Raw genomic sequence first — 21,087 nt, forward strand, 5'->3', positions numbered from 1 at the left:
GCGAAAGGCTGGGGAGGCAAGGAGGGACTCCCGAAGCCCTCCTGGAGCTGCCCTCTCCGCCTACCCGCACCCCGGACCCTGCCTTCTGCTAGACTGGCTGACGCTCAGGGAGCGGGGGCCCCGGCAGGGCCTGCCCGGCTCTCTGGAGCCGGGCTTCGCTCAACCGGCCGGCCGGGGCCGCAGGGGCGGGGACCGGGGACGGCTGCCAGGCCGCGAAGGGGCGCCGCCGCCTCGCGCTATTCTGTCCCCGCCGAGCTCCCGTCGCTGCTTCCGGCGCGGACTCGGAAGCGGAAGGGGGGAGCTGAGGCAGCGTGAGGAGATGGCGGCCCGCGGCACGGCGAGGCGGGGGACCGGCGCGGGGGCGGCCCGCGGGCCCGACCCGCAGGAGGAGCCGCCGCCGCCGCTCCAGGCCGTGCTGGTCGCCGACAGCTTCAACCGCCGCTTCTTCCCTATCTCCAAAGACCGACCGCGGGTGAGAAATTCCCCCCCTCCCCCCCTCCCCGCCTGCTGCTGCCGCCTCCCCTGGGCCGGTTCCTCTGGGGCCGCCTGTCCTGTCCCGGCCCGGCCCCGTCCCTGGCGGGGCTGGAGCGGGCAGGCCTCTGACGAAAGGGGGAGTGCTCGCCGGCAGCGAGGGTCGGTCCCGGGCTCGCGGCGTCCTCCGCCGTGCGAGCCCCGGGCTGGGCCGGGGGAAGGCGAGGCCCCCCCAGCCGCTCCCGGCAGGTCCTGGGGTGCTGCCGGGCCCCTGCCTCCGCTCGGGGCTCGGGCAGCCCCCACCGCCGCGGCTTTTCCCGCTTTCCCCCACGCTGTGGAGGCCGCTGACCGGTTCTTATTTGTAAGAGTTTATATCCCCCGCTGGAGAGGCAGCGAGGATCTCGTTGCTGCGTTGCTGCTGTTCGCTCTTCCATATGGCAAAGCAAACTGCACCGTTTGCTTTTAGTCTGTCGCTGATGCAGGAGCAGCAGCGGGTTTGGGCAGGCTTGTTTCACATAGAGGAAAGGAGCAAAGTCTTCGTCCTTGCCAGCAGTAATGGGTAAAAGAATATGGCCAGAAAAGTGGATGGGGAAAGCGCTGTAATTATCCTGATCAGAAGGCTGTATGTTAAAGGAACGAGCGCTTCTGGAGAATTTAGGTCTGAACAATTATCTTGCTTCGTTTGCTGATTGAATGTTTGTGGTGGTCATAATTATACACGCGAGCTCAAGCCTGAAACAAAACAGCACCAAAAATGAATTAAAGAGTAGTATGAGATCACTCAGTTGTGAATCAGTAATTCGGTTTAAAAGTGTGGCTTGAATCTCAAGTCAAGAGAATACTTACTTCACTTTAGGTTGGTGGGTTGGTTTTTTTTTTTTTCTTGTTTAATTCTGGACAGTCATATTCCTGTGGCTTCATCATTCATGTCTGACAGGTTTTTCTTGAAACAGTTAAAGCCTGAGTCAGGGAATCAGCACTCTGGGATTTTTTTTTTTTTTTTTTTCAGTGTGTCTCATTTATCTGAGTCTTCTTAAAGGGTTTTCCGTGTGATAACTTCACTTTTTTTTTTTATGCCTTCCTTTCTGAACTAAGGATCTGCCCCTATAGAAAATCAGAAGCTAGCTCTTACTGTTTAGATCAACTCTAAAAATTTTTGATAAAAGGTGGTGGAGCAGTTACTCGTGTTATTTTTCTGGTACTAATGATGATATTATATTCTCAAGTTGGAAGGGGCTGTTGCTGATGTTGAGGTACAGAGCATTTGTTCAGCTATCCATATGTTTTTCATTTTGGGGGTTTTTTTTAGGCTCTTTTACCTATGGCAAATGTGGCCATGATTGACTATACCTTGGAGTTCCTAACAGCAACTGGAGTGGAAGAAACCTTTGTTTTCTGCTGCTGGAAGTCAGCCGAGATAAAAGAGCATTTACAGTAAGAATCTCTTCCTCTTTTTAATTTTATCACAGAAAGGATTCTTCTCCAGCAAGCCTCAAAGGTCTTACTGATCCTTCTGATGAAAACTGTGTGCGAGAGATTCCCTTTCAATGGTTGTCTCCTAGCACATCTTAAAAAAGGCCATTCCTCCTGTGAAGGAGTGTGGTTGTGCAGTGTATTAAAAGGGTTGAGTGTTTTGGGACTGCAGTTATATTAGCATTTAACTTTTCTTGTCTAAAAGCAGGGGTTTCCTGTGGGTAGCCATGTAAATTAGAGTACCACCCTTTGCATTATGCTCTGTCTTGGTATGCCATGCAGTATATGAAAACAACTCTCTCAACATCTTTGCCTCTGCATGCTGCAGGTTTGCATGCTAAAGAGAAGCATGCAGTCTTTTCCCTGCCTGACATACTGCTTTCTGAGGGAAAAAAAGCTTGGGTTGTGTGTAACTTTTGCTTTTCCTTTGTCAAAACTTGGCTTGCAGTGGAGTCAGGTTTCCTAAGTTTCCATAAGCTACAGTCTCAAAGTCTAACCCTCTTCAGTTCATCTGCTGTGTGCAAATGAGCATACCTAAGCCTATCGATTGTGGGCTCGTAATAGCGTTCTCCCTGCATTCACTTACAGATGTGGCGTGCACTGGAGCACTGTGTCCTAGCGTGTTCTCTATAGAAATATCCTCTTTATGCCTTCCTGATGTGTTTTTCTCCTTCCAGAAAATCTAAGTGGTGCCGCCACACCTCTCCCAACACGGTGCGCTTTGTGACTTCTGACCTGTACCGCTCCCTTGGTGATGTGCTACGAGACGTTGATGCCAAGTCCCTTGTTCGTTCCGACTTCATTCTCGTCACTGGAGATGTGGTGTCCAATTTCAATATATCGAAAGCCCTGGAAGAGCACAAGTACGTGTTGAAAGAGTGTACGCTTGCCTGGCGTGCTGAGACTGGGCTCTAACTCTCTAAAGAGTGATTTGAAAGCTCTGCCCTTCTTTTTCAGGTTGCGTCGTAAGATGGAAAAGAATGTTTCTGTGATGACGATGATATTCAAGGAGTCCTCACCTGGTCACCATGCCAGGTGCAAAGAGGATGACATTGTTATTGCTATGGACAGTGCCACAAACCGTGTCCTTCACTACCAGAGAACACAGGGGCTGAAACGCTTCCGCTTTCCTATGGTGCGTCTGGAACCTGACAGGTGGAAAAGGGCTGCAGTAGTGAAGCAGCCCACCCCAGGGAGGAGGTCCTCCTTGAGTGAGGGCTGGGGAACTGTGCTTGCTGCTTCTTTTGGAGGAGCAGATGATAGGAAGTAACTCTTGGTAAAGTGGCTTTTTTTTTTCCTTTAACCTTCATTTGAGGCTTGATGACATTGTGCAGGGACACACGTTTGGGATTCATTTCAGAGTATGATGATGGGGCAGACATGTTTCTCACAATTCAGTTTTTGCATTTATTTGATTCCTTTTCTCCATGTGAAACAAAGGAGGGGTGGATGATTTGTACTGTCACAGGGGTTCCCAAATTGGGATGCATATACTGCTATCATACACAAACCATTTTGAAGCGGCACTGAGCCTGGCATGGGGGGTGGAATAACAGCACATGCAAGGGATAGTACTTCCTATTACCTCTGCCTATACTCTTCACCTAATAATGTAGTAAATGCTTTGTAAATGTCTGTGGAGGCACTTTCTCCAGTGAGATAGATGGATCTTTTTCTTTTTTCAACTTGGAACTAAGACTCTGATTATATGGCATTTTCATCCCCAAATCAGTAATCAGTAGATTATTTTTTACCTTCAGTTGAAAGCAAAAATCACTGTAGGAAACCAAAAAGGAAAAACCAAAGCAAAAAACAACAACAAAAAAACAACCCACAGCTGTAGAAATCCACAGGGGGTATGGAAACTATGAATACCTCTTTTGATTTATTAATGTTCTTTGTACATTTGTAGCTCCAAGCAACTAAGGTAAAGAGCCTCTTGGAGGAAAAGTGGTTGTTCAAAGTACAAGCTGTTTCTTGGAGAGCTGCACTGTGTAAAGATGAGGCCAGTCTCTTCTGACTGACATGCAGCTCTGTGTGTGACCAGGCTGTGCCTGCTAAGCTTGTATTTCAGTGTAGATTGTAGATTCCTCTGATCTTCAGAACTTCAGGTAGTTTAATAATTCAATCAATAGTGCCCCGGCTTATAGAAGGCTTTTGGGGTTCGGTACTCTGTAAGGCACTCGGATCATCTGAATTTTTTCCTCTTTCAGAGTCTGTTCCAGAACTCTATTGAGAACGTTGAGGTGCGCCATGACTTGCTGGATTGTCATATCAGCATCTGCTCTCCGCAGGTGAGTTCTGCCCTTCTGAGGCTCCAAAATTCAATCTGCATTGCTCCCTTTGTCCTGCTGGTGTGCAGGGGGTGCATTCAGCTTGAGTGTACTAGGTTTTGAAACCAGAACTCTCAGTTGTGCGCAGTGACTGAGCTGAGAGATTGAGCGATCATGTGGCACTGCTCTGTGGACTGTGTGGGTGCTCAGTCTGTATCTGGCATCTGCTGCTCAAGCCCAGGCAGAACTAGACAGTGGATGCATTGGTAGACTGGCTGATTTGGCATAGGGTGAAACTGTTCTGGAAAATAAGTGATTTCACTTCCAAGTATAGTAACATCTGTGGAGCAGAGGTGATGGCTATGCTATGGAAAAGTGTCAGTACTTGCAAGCTGGTACTGTGTTAGGGTAACATTCAGGGTTATTCCAGCCTAGGCTTGCTAATGTCTCTTCCACATCTGAAAAAGCTAGTCCCCAGGCTTCCTTCGGGAGTGAAACTAAAAGTGAGGCTGTGCAGATTGCGTGGAAATGCTAAAGCACTGTTTTGCCCCTTCTGAAAACCAGAATCTATTCACAGTCTCTGATAGGAGGAGGAGATGGGACGGTCAACACTCCTATCAGGAGGAATCAAAGCTTAATTCAAGGCAAGAGCATCACTTTCCTGTACTGTATAACTCAGCTCTCTGAGAACCACTGAACAGCCTTTAATTATCTGACTTCTCTGGCAACATTTTCTGCTAATTATATTATTTCCTTATCTTTTATTCCTGGCAGGTGGCTGAGCTGTTCACAGACAATTTTGACTACCAGACACGAGATGACTTTGTGCGTGGTCTGTTGGTGAATGAGGAGGTAAGAAGAGGGTTGTTACAAGGGAGATCCTATTACCTTGCATTAGAGAATCTTCTGACGTGCTCCTGCCTGTCTCCCAGGTCCTGGGGAACCAGATCCATATGCATGTAACAACAGAAGAGTACGGTGCCCATATATGCAACCTGCTAATGTATGAAGCTGTGTGCTCTGACATCATCCGGCGCTGGGTTTATCCTTTGACTCCAGAGATGAACTTCACTGATGACAAGAATCAGAGTTACACCCATTCTAAACACAACATTTACCGAGGGGTGGATGTTAGCCTTGGCCACGGCAGCGTGCTGGAAGAGAACGTACTCATTGGGCAGGGAACGGTCATCGGCAGCAACTGCTCCATAACAAACAGTGTTATTGGGCAGAATTGTAGGATAGGTGAGTACCAGAATGGGGAACATTCATGCCTTGCCAGGCAAGGGCACAGGTTGTTGGGATTTAAAGTGCATTTGGTTCTCAGAGAGGATGATAGGTGGGTACTAATTGACTTCTAGTGGGAAGAAAGGAGAAAAGCTTGATTTTCCAGCAGAGGAAATAGATTAGTTTTCAGGGTACCATAATGATGCTGAAAGGTAGAAGGCAATTCATGCAAATAAGTAATTTCAGCAGTAGAGAATGCATGACGTTTACTGATCTAGAGTTATCACCCACCAACATCCTGCAAATGAGGGACATCTGTCCCTGTCTTTGTGAGCTGCCTGGTACTCCTTCATCCTAGTCTTGGCTGGAATTTTTTTGTGAGTTGGCTGTATTTGTGCAAAACCAAGATGTCAGTTGCTGCTGTCAACTTGTTAAGTCTCTGCAGAGAACAAACTTGTCTTTTAGCTTTGGGTAAGAAATGGCCCTAGGCCTCTTAAGGCCAATTTTTACCTTTCATCTAACATCCATCATGCATCAAGGGCATTGGGATTCAGTAAGGTGCTTTCTAGTGGACTCAGCAGTGTGGGAGAGCAGCAAACTGCCTTGCTCAACATATTTGTGCTTGGTGATGTGTAACAGGTGATAAAGTAATTTTGGACGGAGCTTTTCTCTGGGACAGAGTACACATAGCAGATAACGTGGAGATCTGCCATTCTGTTATCTGCGATGAAGCTGAAGTGAAGGAGAAAGTAAAGCTAAAGCCCCACTGTGTCCTGTCTTCTCAGGTGAGCTGTATTTATGTCTGTTCTGCTTTCCGCCTTTCTTGGTAGGTTACTAGACTACGGTAGACCATAGCAGAATACAGGGCTGCTTCAAGCCTTTTTGCAGAGGTGGGCGGTATGCTATTGCTCCCATCTTTTTCTTCCTTTTGTTTGGCTAGGGTAGTACGGTATGTGATCTAGCAGTGCTGATGTCTTCACTTATACTTGTTAGTATACAGCTTGTCTGGAGCAGCTGTTGTCCATGCTGGTGGAGGTACAAGGGGGCAATGGGGATATTTCTTCATTAAGGTATGTTGCACATATTTGCAGGTAGTAGTAGGTCCTGGCATCACTCTTTCTGAAGGCACAGTGATCTCTCTGCACCCACCAGATGAGGAAGAAGAGGATGATGACCAGTTCAGTGATGATTCTGGTGTGAACAAGGAGGAAAGCAAAGTGAAACTAAAAGGTATGAGAGTCTCTGGCTCCATGCACTCAGGCTATGCAGAGGGCTTTGCCTTCCATGATCTTTTGGGGTCTTTCCCTCCCCCATTCTAAACTCTACAGTGCCAGGCCGGAGCTTAGTGCTGCATTCAGCTTGGAACATGTATTTTCAGTAGGGCAGGCAAGGATATTTGGCTCAAGTTGGACAGTGAGATGTACCTCAGTACCCCAGTATTAAAATCTTTGGAGAGTCAGCTTTTCTTAGATTAGGAGCCTTGTAAGACACAATAAGCTGAAGTTGGAAGAGATGTTCAGTTCAAGGCAGGTTGCAAGATCTATGTCCTCATACCTGGACTGTGTACAAGGACTTTGTCCTTGTGAAATACTGTTTCTGTCAGTTTGGGTTTGTCGAGGGATCTAAACACGGTCAGATGAATGTTGCTGCTGTAGAGAGCAGCAAGTCGGTCGCTTGTCAAGGCAAGTGAGAAGATAAAAGCTGAAATCTCTATGCATCTGCAGGAATCCTGGCTCCCTCTCATTGAAGGATATTTAGGAGCAGTAATATGCAGGTTATACCCATCTATTTCAGGTTTGCCTGTAAGCTGATGCAGTACATCTACCTCCTAATAACTGTTTCTTTTTCAGGTTACAATAAAAAGGATGTAGGCTCAGAGGGCAGAGGCTATCTCTGGAAAGCAGATGACAAGAATGAAGAGGATGAAGAAGAGCAGAGACAAAGCCTATGGGGTGAGGAAAAGTTTAGTGTAGTCACCTGGGGATGGACAGACAGACCTGTGTCAGGGAAACTGGCTGAGTGGGACCCTGGTAATTGTGTTCAGAGTAAGACCTGGGCTTTGTGAAGCAGACTGGCTCCGGATAACATATGTGTGTGGAGGCAAGGTGAGAGGTGAAAACAGATGGTGAACCAGATTCTCTCTCTTCCTGTGCTCGATGTTTATTATACCTTTGACTTATGCTAACACACACAACTGTCTGTGCTGTGAATGGCGCACTATGGGATACCAGGCCCTCCCTTAGAGGGGAATATGCTTTGGCTATTCTGGGTACTGCTGGCTTTCTTCCTGCTAGTGACAGTGTCTGCTGACATTGCTCCATCATGAGTCAGCAGTCTGCGCAAAATGCATTTACTTCTGTCCCTGTCCTTTGTTGTCTGCCTGCAGACTCTTAAAAAGTCCCATTATCCTAGTGCCAGCTGTAGCATTCCCTCTGCAGCAAATCTAATCATCTGGACCTGTAAGCAGAAGCTTCCTTGCAAGGACAGATAGTTGCTGACTTGGTTGGGAAGTCCGTGGGACACGTGGTACCTCATGCATATGACAGCTGCAGCTTTTGAGTGTTGAATGCTGTGTCTTCTCTTCTTCATCAGGCCCAGCTATGCATTCAGAGGAAGAGAGCGAGTCGGACAGTGACCTCAGCATGGGTTCTGAGGAGCCAGACAGTCGGGCAGCGTCCCCTCAGCTAGATGATATCAAAGGTGAGAGATGGGGCTGTTAAGAAGTATGGTGAGCCTGCAGGTCATACCGTGAGTGTGAGATTTGTGCTGTATTGTCTAGGTGTGTTGGAAAACTTGTAGATGTCTAGAACATGTTTGTTTCCTGACCTCACTTCCTTAATTTCCCCTGTGTTGCTCTTGTGATAACCCAAGGCAGTCAAGGATAAGAAGCTAGACAAAGAATCTCATCTTTCTCACCCCTGATCACTGGGCCGTCATGAAAGCGACCTCCCTGAGTTGTCTGTTTAAATGGCAGTGTCATTGCCTAAACTCAGAGATTGTGTGAAGGTTCAGCAGAGTTTCCCTGTGTAGACAGCTTACTGCTGTAATCATGCTGGAGAATTAAATGTCCTTGTAGGACCTGCCTCTTTTGGCAGATATATTTTGGTGTTCTTTTGTTGTGTTAAGCTTACCTGGATTTGAAAGGTGTTCAAGCCAAATTGGGAAAAAAAGCACACCTTTTTCATGTTAAAATATCTCCCCAAAGGAAATTAAACCAATAAATTTTAGGTTTGAGTTCACCTCTTTAGTTAGGGAAAGATGACGTTTGTCTGAATAGGAAAGGCTAGATTGTGAAAGCATAATAGAAACTCTACTCTTTTAAAAGGTTGCCAAAGTAAATAGCTTGGTACTGGTTTGTGTGGATAGATCAGTGGTATCTAGTAGGTCGACTCCTTTATTTGAATTATATTCCACTACTCCTAAGTATGGTTGATGTGGGTTTGTGCCAGCTTACGGAAAACAAATAGACATCTGTGTGAGAATGCCTCCTTTAGGGATACAGTTTCTTCAGTAATGAACAGTTTGAAGAATCTATTTTTTTCCCTCTCATGTCTAACTACCTGTCCTTTCCTTCATTAGTTTTCCAGAATGAGGTTCTGGGTACGTTACAGAGGGGTGAAGAAGAAAACATTTCCTGTGACAACCTGGTCCTGGAAATCAACTCCCTCAAGTGAGTTTTCCCTTAGGGATGCTGTCCCTTATGCTGAACAGTTGGGTTTGACAGTGGATCTAGAAAGAAGAGAAGAAACCATGTGAATACCCACGTTCAATTGTTAAACGTTAATTTTATCAGTATAGAGCATGAGAAATGCAGATTAGAGATCATGACTGAATGATGACAGGATTTGATGGAGAGCACCAGCTGCATCTATAGCATCCTCAGTGGTTAGGCTTTTCCTGCCCCAATTCTTGTAGCAAGAGATTGAATTGCTATTAAGTAACTGTGGACTGAAGAGAGCAAGCCAGTTCTTGGCACAGACTGCCTGTAAGTTCATGCAGGGGCTGCTCCTCTGTGCATTGCAATATTCAGCCAGCTGCCTGCAGCTGGGGCTGTGCTGTGGTGTTGCTTGTCCACTCTTATTACAGCAGCAAGTCTAGAACGCATAATCAGAGTGCCTTTTACGTAGTATTTCTCAAATACAAACCTGTTTCCCTTCTTTTGCGCAACAGTATTCCTACAGCACTCTAGTAAATGTGAGGGTGCTGTCCCTGCAGCAGCTTGTTCTACTGTGATAGCAGATTTTCAGGACTTGTGGCCTTATGCAGGGCCTGATGCAACGCAAGGTGGTTTTACTGCCTGAATATTTGTAAAACCAACCAAACAAATAAAAAACAAGTCTGGAAAATGAAAATAATTTTCTGCTGTATCTCTGTGAAGAGGTGTGGTCTGCAGAGGTCAGATGGTGTGAAACGTTGGGGGTTTTTGCCTTTTTTCCTCGCAGGTATGCCTATAACATTGGCCTGAAGGAGATGATGCAGGTGCTCAGTAAAGTGATCCTGGAGTTCCCACTGCAGCAGCTGGATGCAAACCTGGACTCCCAGAACTATTTCTCAGCATTACTTCCTGTGAGTCCTGCTCCATTTGATTCTTCTTTGGGCTTGTCTCCTAGTGTGTAGGAGTCTGTCTGGATGCCCCAGGTAGTTCCTGGCTGAGAAGTCTTTTTGGTTAAGCCTGAAGCCACTTGAACTCCTTGAGATCATGAGCCTCTTTGTCTTCTAGAGAAGTATAAGTGAACTGAAACTATTGTACCTGCTTGACAGAACTCAGCTGAGACTGTAGATGTGGGGAGCTCTACTTCAAAACCTATGCTTGTTTCTGTTACCTCTGTATGATAGTGGAAGTGCATCACTCATAGAAGAGAAAAGAGAGGGACTGTTAGAGACTTCTTTACAGGCTTGCATTCCAGGAACCCGGTTCCAATCCATCATAAGCCCTGTCCCTGGAGCAGCAGGGAGCGCTCCTCTCCCAATGGGATCCTTTCCAAGGTTTTACTTGTCTGCATACTGTAATTGCTGCCAATTTTTTTCCAGCCAATTGCAAAGGCATGATACTGTTGTCTTTGAGCAAAGATACGCAGTTCTGTTGTATCTCTAAAGAGATGGGTTGTATAATTGCGTGAGAGCAATTTCTGTTTCCTGACTTAAGGGGGACAAAATAGGGTAGGATCTGCTTTAAAAAGCAGGCAGTCTTATCTTAATGGTTTTGTCGATCCAAGCTGAAGCTGTTGTAGTATTTTTGTGTCTTTGCTATAGCCCATTTATGTATTTGAGTTTGCAAACTCTACAGGTTACGAAGGTGCTCTTTCAGAATGAATGGGTCTGACACATGTTTGGGAAGGACTAGTTTAATTTTTTTAGGAGGTGGAGCTAAAGAGGAACACTAGACATCCCATAATCATTTCTCTGAGGAAGTATGTGCTTTCAATTGATGGGGAAGGGTGGAAAACTAATTCTTCTTTATGTAGGTGTAAGTATGGCACTTAATTCATCCCCTGGAGGTGTGGCGATGCCTTCTGTAGGAAACATCCATGTGAACTGATCTATTCATCAGCTGGCTTAGTGAGATTTTGCTGTTCACTCTGTTTAAATTCTGCTTGCTTTTGTTCATTTTTCCAGACTGTTTTCTTGAATAGCGTGTCCTGTCCTGGAAAGAGAGAATTGAAGGAGGAGGACTGAAGAAAATGTTAAAGCAGGTGTTAGATTCTAAGCGGAAAGCAGTACGTCTAGACAACAGGTTGTGTGGAGTTGGTAGCTGTGTAGGATGGTCGTGGGGTTTTTTCCAGCTAGGATACAGCATGTCTTTCTGTGTCCCAGATTGGGCTCCTAATCTAGTATGAGTAGGACAGGAGAGCTTCACTGCAGCACCCAGTCAGAAGAGGTTCTAGTCTGGGATAAAGGATACTATACAAATGTGTAATGTTTTGTGTAATTGCCTAGCTGATGCTCATGTTTAACAGCAGAAACAGCAAATCAACTTGCCTTTAGTGCAAAGCGATAATAATCTAAATGTAATGTTCGGGGTGACCATGCCCCGTGTCATGGACAAGTGGAATTTCTCTAGGCAGGGAATTGTGTGGCATGTGCATTTATGAAACACAAATTATCCTTAGATTTATCAGAGAGCCAAGTGTCAAATCAGTTGACCATCATGGCAGCCACTTTCTCCAGATGCTCCTTTGTAAAGAATAACCAGGAAGTTTCTTAGCTAATCCTTCTCTGGGACAGTTTTGTGCCTCAGTGTCTTTACTGTGTGCAGAATTGTGCTGGCGTTCTGTACTGAAATCAGCAGGAAGGCAGTATCCTGGTGAGGTATACTGTTAATGTTCAATTGCACATGTGATGTTAGTCACTGTTACAATAACCCAATATGTTTGAGCTGAGATGTGCCTCTAATGGAGGTAGTGAATGAGCCTTCAAAGACATTAATCAGACCTTGATGGTCTTCGTGGACAGCTTTGTGTATTTACCAACAGTGCTCTGAAGAGAAGAGTCTATTTCTTTGGGCAGAACATGCATGTTTGTACAGCATCTGAAACAGTGGCTTTTCTGCAACTTGTGGTTCCATAGTTAAGTAAAAAGTACACTCCATTAATTTACTAATACGTACACCCTGAGAATCCCAAGCATTAGCTTGGTATAGGTTAGTACCTAATGAAAGCATGTAGCTGAAGCGTGTAGCTATGCAGCTAAAGCTGCCTCAGTCAATAGCAGTATTAGGCTGAGATCTGCTTATGATGTTTTACATGTGGCAAAGTGTTATTTTGTATGAGATGGGGATACTTGCATTCTGAGAGTGGTGAATATCAGAAGCCCACTGAACTTTACAGAACTGGTTTATGTTTCTCACTCTCTCTGTAGCTCAACTCTGACTAAGAGATGTTGAAGGAAGATGGGTTGCTTGTGTAAGAGTGATGGTAGAGCGGTCCCAGACACCTCAGGAGGGGAAATTGTAGAAATGCCATAGTTATGATGTATGGTTTGACTTGGAAACCACAGTATGTGCTCTGAAGTGCTGGCCCCTGAGCATGAAGCTCTTAAGTGTTGCAGCAATTTTAGGAAACAAGCATCCGGTAAAGGATATGCCCGTGGGTATTTTTCAGATGAAACGTGGAGGCTTGAGAAATAGAGTTGTCCAGTTCAATGTATGTCAGGCATCTTGTTTGGCTCTTGTACAAGTTATAAAGCAGAGGTGGTACAGAAAACCAGACCTTTCCTAGAACTGTAGACATGATTTTAGCAAACATGGCTGAAGCTACTGATAAACTGAAGGCTGTGCTTATGTTGTCACTGAAGCAGCATCAAAAAGGTTATGTAGGTGAGGATGTCTAAAGGGTGCTGGCTGGGGGAGGCAATATAGTTGTTCAGTTTGCTGAGCTGGCCAGTGCCTGCACTGCTGCCCAGTAGCTAGCATGTGTGGTGCACCTCTTCAGGTCTCTCTTAGGGAGCCTTACTCTTTTGTAATGTCATGCAAGTGAATACAACATGGGATCACTTATTCAGGGACAAAATGGATCTCTGCTTTCACTGAAACAATTCATGGTGATCAGCACAGATGCTGTTACGGTGTAACAGCTTGTAATTATAGCTTTGTCCCTTGTGCTTTGCATGTACTTCACGATGGTGTTCTGTGCTGGAGGTAGGGGTAAAATAGGACTGGTGTCGAGACTGTTCTTCTGGAAAAAGAAAAGTGGATCACAAACCTCTTTGAAGTTGATACAGCATCACTGACCAGATCTGATGAAAAATGCATCGACCTGTCAGAGGAATTTGATTGCTTTTTGCATACTGTAGATTGTTTTGAGGAGTTACCCAGGTAGAGTCAAAGCCTGGAAAGTTATGATATTGTCCATAGGGCTCTTTGTGAGGTATCTTCACATTTTTCAGTCTTTTACTCAATCTAAAATAATTGCAAGCTTCCAATTCCCCAGTTCAGATTTTCATGAAACTCTCAAAACAGCCTCTCCGGTCATACAGGCTCATAAGTGTATTTTTGGTAGGGGCTGTGTGAGGCTGAGCCCTACTTTCCCCATTAGCACCATTTACAGTACAGTGCATGTTCTTGACTTGAGATGGTATACTTTTTCTTCTTTCTCTTTCCCAGAAATAGGCATACTTGATTGAGTCCTGGGGTTGTGAGTGTTTATAGCTCTGCTTTCTTTATAAATAACTTGCTTTCAGAAACTCAATAGCTTCTGGTTAGAATTGTGCCCACTTAGGATTTAAAGGCATTAACAGAAAGGTATTACAAAATATTTCTTAGCCTGGAAGGAACTTGCTAGTAGCTTTACTACATGTGAGGTGAATATTTCCAAAGGATAAAAAAATGCAGGAGATGCTTATAGAGGAGGGAAGAGTCTTTAGGATTAAGCATTTTGCTAAAGGCTAAAATACTTTCTGGAAATATGCCATGCAACCCTCAGTTTTTTGTTGTGATACCATGATGATTAGGATCATTCTGTGCTGTTACTGTTGTTCCTTGAGCCAGTCAATGTACTACTATACAGATCAGTTTGTTTGTACTAATTGCCTTTGTTTCTGCTTGAGGCATGCAAATTCCAGCATGGTTGCATAGCAAACGTGTCTGAAGAGGTGATGGAGTGTAGTATTATGGAGTAGTTGAGCACTGTTTTGTAATACAGGCTACCTTTGGTAGTCCACGCTAGCCTGGGTTTTAGCTCCGCTATGTGTCCTGGAGTTCTCCGTCTGGCAGGGCTACTGCCTGTTAACAATTGTCCTGGACAGATTAATGCTGATTAACCCTGAATATAGGTGACTCAGAGCTTCTTCATCGAACCCCAAGCCCCTGTGAATTACCTGTTTCTGTTCAAAACAGACCAGATGTGTTCTGTAAGGAGACACTGTTGAAGGCACAGCAAAACAGTGTATCTGTATGGGCATGCCAGGGATGTAGTTGCAGGAATGCCTGCTGTTGAGTTAATCCATTTTAAAAGATGTGGAACTCTGATTTAATTTCCTGCAATGTTTTTGTAAGATGGTCTGGTCATGATGTGGCCAGTGAGGAATTTTTGTATCTTGTCCTAGTTCTGATACCTTTTAAAACTGTTATGGACAGGGGTCTAAGTATCTTTATTACCTTCTATCCCAGATTCAGGTCATTCTGTGCTGCTTTGCAGAGCTTTCCCTGCTGCTTGCCTTCCAGATATGTACAACAAGTGAAAAAGCTGTGGGGGACTTGGACAGAAATACTGTTTGAAGAGGCAGCACCAAAATCATTAAACTAAAGACTTCATAAAAAATAAGCCTTGGAGGAGAAAACTGAGATCAGCTAATAGTGTAACAACTTCTTGCCCTTCATCCTTCCCACCCATTCCCTGCAGCAGACTCCAGGATCCAAACAAACTTGCAGGCACACGTGTGACTTGCACTTAGGGGCTGCTCCACTGCGTTCCTGTTTTAGGGGTGGCTATTTTGCACTGTCCACTTCTACTCAGCTGGTAATTATCCTGGCACTATCTTTTTCTCTTTTTTTCTTACTTGCTCTTCTGCTTTGAAGGAAAGTTCCACTGAAATGTCAGCTGCTCTGTGGGGGGAAGATTTGAGTAGCATGTGTGTACCTCTCCTTATCAGTCTGCTGTGAAGTGATTTTCTTTGAGTACCATATTAAACACATTTATTGTGATAATCTAGTATTCCATCCAGAGAGGCAAACCCAAGAAAGCTAATGGATATCCTCAAAGCTGCTTAGTAAAACCAGGTCCTATCTGCGCATGCGAGACTTAATAGCATCTGTTTCATGGACAGAGTGGGGCAAATATATAAAGTGGTCAGCTGAATGGTTTCTTAAAATGCTTCCCTGGGTCAGTTTCTTAGTGCAGCACAGCTGAGAAACAGGGCTGAGTGCACACATCCATCTCATAGCTCAGGAACTCTTCTGGTTTTCCTCTGCAGCTGTTGAAGAACTGGACCCCATTGTTTAAGAACTACATAAAACGGGCGTCAGATCACTTGAATGCCTTATTTGCCATTGAGGAATTCTTCCTAGAACATGACAGTCTCTGCACATCGATAGCTAAAGTGAGTATCCACGCCCAACTCTGAGGACCTGTTTTTGCTAGATGCATGGTGAAATGCATCCTGTTTGCATCATAGGCGTGTTTGCTTTAAAGGAGAGAATTTTGGGGTCTCAGTGGAGAGGGTGTATAGAAAATCCATCTATAACAATTGCTTTAAAAAAAGAATAATAAGTTGTATGTCTGCCTGTGCCTCTGAGGGAGCACAGCTGAGGGTAAGTATTAATTACCAGCATGCAGCCTGAAGAGAGCTATTATTTTGCAGCTTCTAACCTAGATGCCCTTGTTGTGTGACCCTGGAAGAGGCCAGGCCAGAGGCTTGCTATAGGAAGAGCTTTACTTCATCTCTCTATGGTCCCTGGGATCTAACTGTCAAAAGGTTTATCCTACTTTAGAGAGCAAAACAAGCAAAGCTGGTAATAAGGGTGGGATTTCTTATTCAGGCTGAGCTAGTTATGAAACTGGGAATAAAGGGAAGCTGACATGTGTCTTATTACCTATCTCCCCACTTCTGAGAGTTTTCAGTATATTCTTCATTGCCCTCCTCCACAAATATTTTGTCCCTGTGTTCTTTCTGCCCTATTGCACTGAGAGTATTTGACTTGGGTCGCAAGTCTTTCCTTTTGCTGTGTCTCAGGAAGCCCCTGTCACCTTTGGAAGAGCTCTCTTAGAGCCTGATTAACTCTTGGTTCCTCAAGGAAGAGTAATCCTAACTTTTGCTACCAATGCTTCTGGCTAATGGCAAAGCGCTTAAGACTGGAGCCAAAAGCCTTCAGTTTGGTGAGCCAAAATGCCCTTGAATTACAGCAATTGTTTGGCATGTGTCCATTGTTCTAGGGGCCTGGGTTTCCCTGGAGGCTGGGAATTGAAGTGACATTTTATATTTGGAGTTGGCAGCCGGCTTTGTCAGTGCTCTGCTGCAAGGAGACCAACTGCAAAGTGCCTGCTCTGCCTGAGCACAAAGGCACCCTGAGAAAGCATGACTGCATCTTACCCTTGCTGTACTGGGCAGGAGTTTGAGCTGATGAATGACCAATTGCTTTGACACCTGCCATAAGGCACTTTTAAGAGAGAACTGGCAGGAGGAGGGAGCCTGGGGAAGAGCTGGATAGATTCATGCTTTTCTCTGCACATGTTGCTGTTGTGCGTATGTGGGCCTGTGTAAGAGTTGCTTGTTAGATCTGCTTTGGGGATGGGTTTTGGGGTGCTTTAAAAAAAGAACTTGAGTAACATCTTGAACTGACACCTTCTGTGGCCCTTTGTTGCCCACAGCTCTCTATCATACCCTGTATCCACAGAGCTGAAGCCAATGGAGCTTGAACTTTGACTTACTATGTGTCATAGCATCTAATTGTCAGGAACATAAGGCTTGGTAGGAGAAGCAGTTATTTTTAACAATAAAAGCAAAATGAAGTAGACTGGGTGCCTTTTGTTAAAGATGGAGCTGGGAGACACAGATTATGTGCAAACTTTGTGCTTGGACATGAGCTAGCCCCAAAAGAGTTTATAGAAAGCCCTGTTGCTCTTTTCTAATTGATGCAGGTGTTGATGACATTTTACCAGCTGGAAATTCTGGAAGAAGATGTAATTCTCAATTGGTTCTCTTTGCGGGACACATCTGACAAAGGAAAGCAGCTTCGTAAAAACCAGCGGGTAAGTCCCAAAGGTGTTTAAACGTGGGGGGTGGGAGTTGGGGGGGCAGGGAGAGAGACATACACGCACAACAGCTGCTAAAAGAAACTTTGAGTGGAGTTTGATGCCACTGTTGCCTTCTGTGGAGCAGCTGCCATTACGTGGTAGGCCAATAACGCACCAGCGCACTGAACACTAAGCAACACAACTTCGTTCTCTAGAGCAGACATTTCTGTGCATTCTGCCATAATCATCCTGTTTGGATGAGGAATGGAGGTAGTAAGAGAGGGAGATTGTTCCTAGTGGGCTCTCTGTAGCACGAGTCCAGCATTTTCTGAAGTAGCAGCACAACTTCTCTAAGCCAACACCCATTTGAAATGGGCTTTAGGCCAATGCCCTGCGTGCTGGCCCCATGCAGTTCCTTTGAAGCTTTCATTCCTGGCTCACCCGTCCCTTCACATATATTTCTAAGCGTTTGCTGTACTGAGTGGTTTCATTTGGCTTGTGTTGCAAGGAGCATATAAATGTCCCCCCTCCATCAGGCAGAACTTTGTGCTGCAGTTTGGCTGAGCCCTGTTCCAGTCCTCTTCCCTGGATCTGGAAGAGGAGCAGGGGAAAAAAAGCCATCTCTGAAGAACTCCAACTTTGTTTAAAACCTTTGCAAAGTCAGCTCTTAGTATAGGTCAGCAGTGCTTTCAGCTGCTAATTCGAGCCCAGTTAAAAGGTAAAATGAGCTGCCTTCTTTATAGCAATTTCTCGGGGAGTAGGTTTTCCCAGCAGAGCGTTCCTAACATGTCTTGGCTAAGGTGTCGTCTCTGTTCCCTCAGGCTCTGAAAAATTCTCAAACTTTTGCTGAGTGTTGTCGGGATTGTCTGACTGGAGGAGTCTCCCTAAGGAATCTAATCAGTCTGGGTTTGTCTGTGGCATCCCAGTTGTTATTAATCTAAACTTTTGTCTCTCTCTCCCTCAATCTGCCTCTGTGTTTCCTAGAAACACTCTTTCTGTTGTGCATAATAGTGGTGCTCACTGACACAGTGTAGTTGTTGGGCATGGTGTCACTTGTTACCCAGTTACATTTCTTTCTCTCTGCAGCTCCAGAAGTTTATCCAGTGGCTGGAGGAGGCAGAGGAAGAGTCGTCTGACGGCGACCAAGACTGATATGGTGGCTAGGTGTGAGAAGAGGCACTCTCACTGCCTTTCTGAGCCGAGTGGGCAGGGCAAGATCAATGCCAGTGCATGGTGTGTAGATGTGGGGCCTGACATCGAAATGACTGACAATCCCATCGTTAATTAAGTTGTGTGTTCCCAACTTTGCCACTTCCCTCCCTCCCTCGCTTGCCCGGTGGCACCTTATGTCGGGTGGTTGCAGCCCAGTGCAAAAGCCATAAGGGAAAAGCAGGAGGTGGTGATACCTAGAATCCCTCTGGGGCCTGGATATGATATCCTATGAGCTATCTTTTGGGAGGTCCTTGTTACTAACACAAAGGGAGCAAATAGATGCAAATGCTTACAACGCCCTTATAAATCTAACCATCGGGGTCGTGGAAGAATGGTCATACAGCTAAGTTACCTGGAGTGATTGTTGCTTCTGGAGCTAATGGAACTCCTGCTGAAGAGACACTGGCAAGGTTGGCAAGTAGGAGCATGTGGATTAGGATCTGGAGTGCAGGATTGGGATTCAGGAGTTCCTGTGCCTAGAGAAGATGCAGTTGTCTGAGAATGCCCAAGGCATTTTGCAGCCTAGAAGGCACTTCTGTGATCCTTCCAAAAGGGAAAATCTCTTGCCATCTGCCGTGCTAGGATCTAACACAAGGTTGCACAGTAGAGTTGGTAAAACCATGTGTTTCCCCCTTCTGTAGAATGGGGGATAATACGTGCTCAGTTCCCCCCTGCGGGGGTTAGCTAATAGTGGATGTGCACTGGCCAGTGAAATGCTGTATGGATCACTGTACATCTTGGGTGTGATCTGTCTTCTGTACGTCCCCAGCTTAGCAGACATGTTTTAGAGAAGTGTCTGTTTCTTTCTTTTTTTTTTTTTTTTTTTTTTTTTTTTTTTTTTTTTTTTTTTTTATAAAAAGGGAGCAGAGGTGCCTGGCTCCTCCTGCTGCACCAACTATACTTGTGTTTTGCTCTGGAGGCACTGACTGTACCAGCTGCTTTAAGAAGGATGCAAGTTCTGAAGTTCTGCTCCAGTGTGAGAAGGAGCAAATGGTATTTCCTTCAACAGCACATGCTTTTTGTTTCCACATGATTTCAGTTATACAAGCTTGCTTACTTCATGTCCTTTTATTTATTTGAAAACTTCCCTTCCCTCAGACAGCAGGGAAAGTGCTGCAGACCCACTGTAAAGTTTAGCAGCTGCAGAGAACTCTGCATGCAGCAGGGAATGAGTGTGCCTCTGGCACTTTGTTGCCAGCACAGACAATGTGTGGCAGCAATAAGGCCTTTAAGAACAGCTTTCTTGGAAGTGTCACTGTGCTGTGTTCTTCCCTGCTCTCAAAGAACAGCAAAAAAGGCACAGCGAGAATCAGCTTTTGTTCATAGGTGGGTTATTTGTTGGATACGCTGACCTTGCCTCTGCCCCTTCAGGAGGAGCATGGAATAAATCCTGTGCAGGGGGAAATGCACTGGAGCTGCCCACTCAGGATATTTACTTGGCCGTTCCGTGGTGCCACAGTTGTCAGTGAGGGGACAGCGTTGGATGCTGGAGAGCAGGGATACTGCCTCTTAAAAACTGATGTTCAGGCAGGGTGATCTTGTGCACTCACACTATCAGTTGCCAGGATTGTGCGTAAATGTGCTTTGTTTTCTGACATCACAAACTCAGTCTTGTAAATGTTGGGGAAATAGTTGGTATCTGAATTTTCTGTATCTGCCAATATTTAATTCAGGGAGCAAATAAAAACTATGCTGGTGTTACCGGCTTGTTTGCATTGTTTGACTTTGAATTGTATGTCTCCAGCTGTGGCACGTGCCTGAGCAGGGCTTAATGGGTAAGCTAAATAACTCATCACTACTTTTTTCTCAAGAGATTTTAAGTACATAATAGGCAGGTAGGAAATCAGCACAGCATTGAATTGGTATAAATGTTCAGTGATAATTCATGACCTCACTGCTTACAAGTAGAGAACAGTTTATTAAACCTTTGGAACTTAGAATCCTGAAATGGGTGAGGTTTGGTTTTGTACAGGGCTATGTTGCAAAGATGAACCTTAAATCCTATGATACCTGTTATCCTTTGCCATGATGAGAATTATTGGGAATGTTGGCTGTTAGGTACTGCATTGTGCCCTCCTGATGCTGGGGAGTAAGAACTGGCAGAGAGGGGGAAGGACAGCTACAGAGCTCATAGTAAAACCATTTACAAACCAGCTGCAAGACTTGATAATTTTAAAATCTCCTTGGACATCTGAAGTATTTTTTTCCTTTTACAATGTAAAGATGGCTTAAAAAATAGGTTTAACATGTAGTTCTGTAAGTGGCTTGGTTTTGCCAGAGGCTCTTGAGTCTTTGTGCCAAGTAACAATTCCAGTTTTGTTTTTTCCACGTTCCTTCCTCCTTCACTCCAGAGCAGCCAACTTCTTCATGGTGTGAGCTGCTTTCTTACCCAGGGGTTAAGATCCAAGGGGATGATGTTGCTCTAGGGCCAAATATCCTTCAGGCCTTGGTGGTGTGTGTGTTGGGGTGGTTTTACAGGTGCCAAGAACAAAGTAGCAAAAAGGAGACAAAATAGGACATGATACTCTCCAAGGTGGAGTTCTGGCATGGTGCAGCATCCTTATGGGCAGGTTAGTGTATACTTCTTAAAGGAGCATTAATTGCATCACTTAAGTATAGCGTGGGCTTGATGCTTTCTATTGCTTTCAATCAAGATTTGTATTTGGTTGGAAGACTAGAAATGCCTTTGAGAGCAACCTTGATTGCACAATTGTTGATACCCATCTTTTTGAGCAATGTAAGCAGTAAATATTTTTTTTTTC

General features: G+C 45.1%; 1 protein-coding gene across 1 annotated transcript; it reads left to right on the forward strand.

The window, feature by feature from the left end:
• Window positions 1–282: 282 nt before the first annotated feature.
• On the forward strand, window positions 283–20,054 carry EIF2B5 (eukaryotic translation initiation factor 2B subunit epsilon). The gene is made up of 16 exons (XM_049802914.1): window positions 283–472; window positions 1,781–1,905; window positions 2,622–2,807; window positions 2,902–3,079; window positions 4,158–4,238; window positions 4,992–5,069; window positions 5,150–5,462; window positions 6,084–6,229; window positions 6,536–6,674; window positions 7,295–7,396; window positions 8,037–8,144; window positions 9,024–9,114; window positions 9,887–10,010; window positions 15,354–15,479; window positions 17,018–17,128; window positions 18,200–20,054. Exons 1-16 carry the CDS (start codon window positions 320–322, stop codon window positions 18,263–18,265), a joined length of 2,127 nt encoding a protein of 708 aa, XP_049658871.1. The 5' UTR covers window positions 283–319; the 3' UTR covers window positions 18,266–20,054.
• Window positions 20,055–21,087: the final 1,033 nt, after the last annotated feature.

The sequence above is a fragment of the Accipiter gentilis genome, chromosome 6, assembly GCF_929443795.1.
Source record: "Accipiter gentilis chromosome 6, bAccGen1.1, whole genome shotgun sequence".
Taxonomy (NCBI): Eukaryota; Metazoa; Chordata; class Aves; order Accipitriformes; family Accipitridae; genus Astur; species Astur gentilis.

Coding starts and splice junctions, on each gene's coding strand:
- EIF2B5 (XM_049802914.1), top strand. CDS start 320: ATGGCGGCCCGCGGCACGGCGAGGCGGGGGACCGGCGCGGGGGCGGCC. Junction 4,239..4,991: donor TCAGCATCTGCTCTCCGCAG/GTGAGTTCTGCC, acceptor TATTCCTGGCAG/GTGGCTGAGCTGTTCACAGA. Junction 5,463..6,083: donor TGGGCAGAATTGTAGGATAG/GTGAGTACCAGA, acceptor GATGTGTAACAG/GTGATAAAGTAATTTTGGAC.